This window comes from Salvia splendens, chromosome 21 (assembly GCF_004379255.2).
Source record: "Salvia splendens isolate huo1 chromosome 21, SspV2, whole genome shotgun sequence".
Classification (NCBI taxonomy): domain Eukaryota; kingdom Viridiplantae; phylum Streptophyta; class Magnoliopsida; order Lamiales; family Lamiaceae; genus Salvia; species Salvia splendens.
In genome coordinates, this window is record NC_056052.1 from 9702952 (window position 1) to 9709672 (window position 6721).

Here is a 6721-nt window from a genome sequence, read left to right on the forward strand (position 1 = left end):
TAACACATTCCACTCACATTTTATATTAAAGCTATTCCATTCGTCCTCCATTAATTGGCACCGGTTGACTTGACACAGAATTTAAGAAATATATTAAAGAGTGGGTGGAAAAGTGAATGGAATGTGAGTCCTACTTTTATATACACCCTCCGTCCCTGAAAATTTGTCACTTATTTCCATTTTCATTCGTCCCTAAAATTTGTCATCTTTCACTTTTATCATTTTTAATAGTGGACTCCGCATTCTACTAACTCATTCTTACTCACATTTTATTATAAACTAATACTCCCTATGTTCCATAGTGGTGGAGTCATTTCTTTCCGGCATGGAGATTAAGAAAAATTGTGTTAAGTGAGTTAAGTAAATGAAAAGTACGAAATGAAAAACATAGAGAGGTAAAAAAAGAATAAAGTAAGAGAGTAAAGTAAGTGAGAAAAAATGTGTTGACTTGTACTAAGAGCATCCTTAACCCTGGCCCGGATTCAGGCCCCAAGTCCCCTCCACGTCATCATTCCCCTAAATTTGAGTCCCAGGCCGCAACTCCTTTAACCCTGCAGGCCTCATTCCGGGCCACAACTATTAAATTGCACTATTCAGAACTTCACATATTATACTCGTAAAAATTAAAAACGTTGAACAATTATAACACGAGAAATTCATTTTTAATTCAAAAATAATAAATTATAAACTAAAATATTAAATTAAAACATAAAAAAATGCAAAAAAAAGTTACACCTCTTCCTCTTCCTCTCACCCATCTTCATCCTTCTTCAAAATGCAAAAAAAAAGCTCACTCTCTTCCTCTTTCTCTTCCTCTCGCCCCTCTTCATCCCTCTTCTTCCTCTCCCCCTCCTCCTCCTTCCTCCTCCAAATGCAAAAGAAACCCTAAAATTGGGGCCCGAGACCGGAAAAAGCTCACCTCCAACGCCGGCCAGGCCGGACCCCGGGCGCGTCCCCAGGCCGCAACTGCGGCCCCGGGACCGGCCCGGGCCGCAACTTCCTCTCCTCCATCGCGTGGGGCCGCGGGCCGGACCGCACCTGGGTAAAAAGATAGAGAGGTAAAAAGAGAATAAAGTAAGAGAGTAAAGTAAGTGAGAAGAAATGTATTGACTTGTACTAAAGAGATAAATGACTCACTACTATGGAATGTACCAAAATGACAAAATGACTCTATTACTATGGAACATGAGAGTAGTAAAATGTAAGAATACCAATTAATTGGGGATGGATGAAAAAAGAAATTGGTGTCAATTAATGGGAGACGGAGTATAAAAAAGTAAGACTCATATTCTACTACTTTTTTAAAACATGTGCCAGAACCAAAATGGACAATTATTGAGGGACAAAGAGACAAATAAATTTTAAGAAAAATGTGTATAAAAAAGTTAGGGAAACATGAATAATAAAATGTGAGTGATATGAATTTGCAGTAAGATGAACAGAAACTACTATTCATAGATCGATTAAAATGATAAAATGGGCTCCTATTCCAATACCATGACGTCCATTTTCGTCAATCACGTAAATTGCGATTCTGTCACAAGCTGTATCAGTACAATAAACCCAACCACAGATAAAAATCCCACAAAACCCACACCTCACATCCCCCGTCGGAATCATGAATCTCCGCCGCCGGAAAGCTCTATTCCGCCACAAAATGCGCTTCCCCTAAATCCACCCTCTTTTATAAAGAAATTCAAGAAATGGTCGAGGAAGAAAACCCCTCCTCCTCATCACCATCAACAGAAAAAGAGCAATTAAAGCAAGCAATTCTGCAAATTTCATCGCTAATCTCCGTTTCTCCTTCAATCAAAGTCTTCACCGCGAAATGGCAATCGGCGAGGAACAAGCTCGAGGAGCTGTTCTCGCACCTCGCAGCCATCGAGAACTGCGAATTGGGCGGTAGAAACCCCTCGCTGTTGGCGGCGGTGGCGGAAATTTTAGCCACGTTAGCAAACTGCGGCGATCTCGCGCGGCAGTGCACGGAGTTTACATACACAGGGAAGCTCCTCATGCAGAGCGATCTCGACATTCTCTCCGCGAAGCTCGACTCCCACATCGCCAGCCTCCGCGGCATCCTCGCCGCGATGCTTGCTCAGCAGAGCCACGCGCTCGTCGTTTCGAGGCCGAGTTTGGCCTCGGCCTCGAAAGACGAGGTGCGTTTCTACCTCAACGATGTCTTTTCGAGGCTCAAAATCGGAAAGAAGAGAGAAGCCTTAATCGCCTTCAACGAGATGGCTCGTGAATATGAGAGACACATTAAAGTTGGAGTCGAGATTGACGGCTTCGTCAATCTCATCGTCAATTTTCTCGATTCCCACGAGACGGAAGTGCAGGAGGCGGCCGCAGAGGCCGTCTCCTCCATCGCCGGAATTCCTCGCGGGAAAGCCGCGCTGGTATCCGCTGCCGCGATTGCGCCGTTGATCAGAGCGGTGGAGAGCGGCAGCGAGCTTTGCAAGGAGTTAGCCGCGAGATGTCTGGTGAAAATGACGGAGAATTCCGACAACGTTTGGGCGGTTTCCGCCCACGGCGGTGTGCCAGCCCTGTTAAAAATCTGCACCGGCGCCGGCGATAGTGGGACCCAGCTGGTATCCTTGGCTTGTGGGGTTTTGAAAAACCTCGCCGCAGTGGAGGAGATCAAGAGATTCATGATGGAAGACGGCGCCGTGGCCGGCCTTATCACCCTGGCCGGGAGCAAGGGCGGCGAGGAGGCGCAGATCAGCGCTCTAGATCTTCTGCACATAATTGCATGTGGAGACATATTGAATAGAGAAGCAATCATTGCACACGGCGGGATTCGGACGCTGGTGGGAATCATGAATCCAGCCTCTCCCGTCTCCACGAAAACTAGAGAGGTGGCGTTTCGATGCATCACGACGATATGCTTATCGTCAGTCACGTCATGTCTAGCCTTGGGTTTCGCCGATCACATACTACATTTCCTCCGATTTGGAGAGGCTCCTCCTGTCCAGGAACTGGCCTTGAAGGCCTGTTTCTGGCTCAGTGGAGCGTCGGATTGCGCGAAAAAGATGATGGGCGAGGCAGGGTACATGGATGTACTCGTTGAATTACTCGAATCTAAGTCTTTCGACATAAGGGAGATTGCGGGGGAGACGCTCTCGAACATGCTTGTGCTGTCTAAGAATAGGAAGAGGTTCGTGCAAAATGATGAAAACGTCGTCGTTTTGATGAGGTTGATTGATCCCGAGCAGGGGAATAACAAGGTTTTGCTTTCGATTTTGGCGTCGTTGTCGAGGAGTAATAGTGCAAGGAAGAAGATGTTGTGCTCGGGATACCTTAAAAACATCGACAAGTTAGCAGAGGATGATGCCAAGGAGATTGTCAGGAAATTGTCTTTCACTAGATTTCAGAATGTTTTTAATGTTTTCTGGCATTCTTGAATATTAATTCTAGTTTTATTTTTTCTTCTTTTCATTCCAAGATTTTTGGTTTTGTAAATCTACATTAGTTCCTGATTAAAGAATTTATCGTCTGCCAGCATTAAGAATGCAGGAAATGGCAAATAAACATTTCCAGCAATATCAATAAAAAGTTTTATACTAGAGCACTACCTTATTTTAGTTAGTGTTTGCTGCATATTGAATGCAGCCTTAGTAACTTTAAATCACACCCTAAGAGCATCCATAACGCTGCTGAGGGCCATACCGCACCTGAGTCCCGGCCCGCAGCCCGTTGCATTGGAGGGAGCAAAGTTGGGGACTGAGCCGCGCCCGGTCCGGCTCAGCATTGGAGCCTCCTGGCCCGAGCCCCGATGCTTCCCAGCCCGGCGTTGGAGGGACTTCGGGCCGGACCCGAACCCCATTCCTTTTTGTTTTTTTTTTGATTTTTTTTGCATTTGGAATTTAATCCTTGAAGAAGAATGGAAGAAGAAATGAAGAGAAGGGAGAGGGAGAGGGAGAGGGAGAGGGAGAGGGAGAGGGAGGGAGACTATTTTAATTCTCTCATTTTTACTAGGAAGTAGTGACCATTTTGATTTTCTCATTTTTATTGGGAAGTAGAGACCATTTTGATTTTCTCATTTTCATTTTTTTAGTTTATATAATTTATAATTATATGTTGGAAACTTGGAAGTGGAGCTCTCATTTTGATTTTCTTAATTCGTTCAATTTTTTTTTATTTTTAGTTTATAATTTATTATTTTTGAATTAAAAATGAATTTCCCGTGTTATAATTGTTCAACGTTTTCAATTTTTACAAGTAAAATAGGTTGGAGTTGTGAATAGTACAATTTAATAGTTGTGACCTAAATGGGGGCATGCAGGGTTAGAGGAGTTGTGGCCTAAGACTGAAATTTAGGGGAATGATGATGTGGGGGGACTTGGGGCCTGAATCCGGGACGAGATTGTGAATGCTCTAATTCTGAAATATCAACCTTCTTTGTGTCATGCTCTTGGAGCATTTTCAACCATTTATATTAAACTCTAACTCATTTTAATATAAATATCACATCAAAAGTCAAAACTATAACTTTACAAAGTTAAAAAATGAATTTGAGTATTTTAGTGTAAATCCAAATATAAATATGTATTGCTCGTAAACCCAAAATGAGATAGTTTTGCATTACAATTAAAATTATTTGCCTACTTCATTTGTTGTTTTAGAGTAGAGGGTCTAAGGCCCCCCGCAACGCGTTACGCGGGTGGCCCGTAATCCGTCACTAAGGGACGAGACGACGGTGTGACGCGTTCCAGCGCCCCGTCTCGTCCCAGCCCGCCACACGTTCCGTCCCGCCGTGACGGATGGCGAGACGTCTCGCCACGCCCCAGGGCGCGCTCCGACGCCATGCGTGACGCCCACTCGCCGACCCGCGAGTGGGCATAGTTACGCTGACGCAATAAATCATTTTTTTAAAAATCCGAATTAAAAAAAATTAAAAATGAAAAACGGTAATATTAACGTTATATTACCGGTTTTCTTTCTTTTTTATTTATTATTTATTTTTAACTCTATAAATACTCCTAATTCATCCTCATTTCACACACATATACACATCTATTCTTCTCAAATCATCTCAATACCCTCTCCAATTTTCATCTAACCTCTTATCATAAAATGTCCGGCGACGGAAACTCTGGCGGTGGCGGCTCCGGCGGGTTCGACATCAACGCGTTCGGTGACTGGGGGGCATGTACAATGTCCTGGGTGGTGGATTCGGTTCGTCGACGCCGGGCACCCAGGGTTCGTCGACGCCGAAGGGGTACCAACCACCCCATTTTGATGTGGATGCATACACCCGTCCCTCCGCCCCGAGGTATTCGCATGGATTATCCCAGATTCGGGAGGATTATTCCGTTGAACACACTCCGGAAGAAGGCCGAGGCGGTGGAAGCTCCAGGGTGGAGGCGGAGGCGGACGAGGAGGAAGAGGAGGAGGAGGAGGATCTAGGCCGGCATCCGTACAACCCCAAAGAAACGCTGGCAGCGTACAATGCCTGGATCAGCGTCTCATACGATCCCATCGTCGGGAATCAACAATCCCGGAAGTGCTTCTGGGAAAAGGTCACCGAGGCCTACCACGAGATTAAGCCGAAGGGGTCCCGCCGCCACACATATAAGATGCTCCGCGCTCACTTTGACCGAATCCACAGAGAGGTCAAAAAATTCTGCGCCATCTACAAGAGTGAAGAGGCTCATTACCAAAGCGGAGCCACGGGAGCCGACATTTTGAGGTCAGCTTTGCGAGTCTACTACTACGACACCGCCAAACAATTCAAATATGTCGATGTTTGGGAGGTCGTCAAAGACGAGGAAAGGTGGGCCGGCGGTGTCCGGTCCAGCTCGGGCTCGACCTCGAAACGCACGAAGCACACGGTGGGTGGCCAATACTCGTCTAGTGAGGGGGTTTCGGGCAGCGCTGCACAAGAGTTTGCCTCGAAGGAGGTTGAGGGCACTGCAGACGATGCCGGTGGGTCCTCCCGTGGGTGCCGTCGGCCGCAAGGGAGAAATGCGGTGAAAGCGGCTAGAGGGAGGACGGGCCGAGCCGAATCAAGCCAGGCGGGCTCGGGCTCGGGGGCACCCTCGAACTCCCTAATGTCCATGTACATGACTGCCACAATGGCGGACACTTCCCGCATGACGCCTCCCCAATACCAAGCCTATCTTGCCGGAATTGAGTTTATGGCAAGACAACTTGGTATTCCGCCTCCAGGTGGTTTCAGTGCACCTCTACCACCTTCGGGGGATGATTCGCCGGCGGAGTAGTTTTTTTATTTTCTTTAAAATTGTATTTTAAATTATGTAATTTTTATTTTTTTAGGATTTTAATTATGTATTTTTTTTATTTTTTTGAATTCTAAGTTGTATTTTTATTTTATGTTGTAATTTTATTTTATTTTTAATGAAGTGTGTTCTTATTAATTGAATTTGTTGGAAATAAAAATAAAAAATGAAATCGAATGTTTTTTTTATTTTTTTGAATTCTAAGTTGTATTTTTATTTTATGCTGTAATTTTATTTTATTTTTAATGAAGTGTTTTTTTATTAATTGAATTTGTTGAAAATAAAAATAAAAAATGAAATTGAATGAATAGTAATTTAAGGGGCGGATAAGAGTATAAAAAATGAAATTGAATGAAATTGTATTTTTAGGAAACTTTTTCCTTTTTAATAAAGTGAATCATTTTCCGCTAACAATACTTCAATCACTTTTCATTTCTATTTCTCACTTATGTTACCAGTTGTGCATTAAAACCCGTGCCATT

At 44.3% G+C, this 6721-nt stretch overlaps 1 protein-coding gene across 1 annotated transcript; it reads left to right on the plus strand.

Moving 5' to 3' along the window:
• The first annotated feature begins 1703 nt into the window (after positions 1–1703).
• On the plus strand, positions 1704–3401 carry LOC121784195 (vacuolar protein 8-like). The gene has a single exon (XM_042182364.1). The coding sequence runs from the start codon at positions 1704–1706 to the stop codon at positions 3399–3401; it is 1698 nt and encodes a 565-aa protein (XP_042038298.1).
• The last annotated feature ends 3320 nt before the right edge of the window (positions 3402–6721 follow it).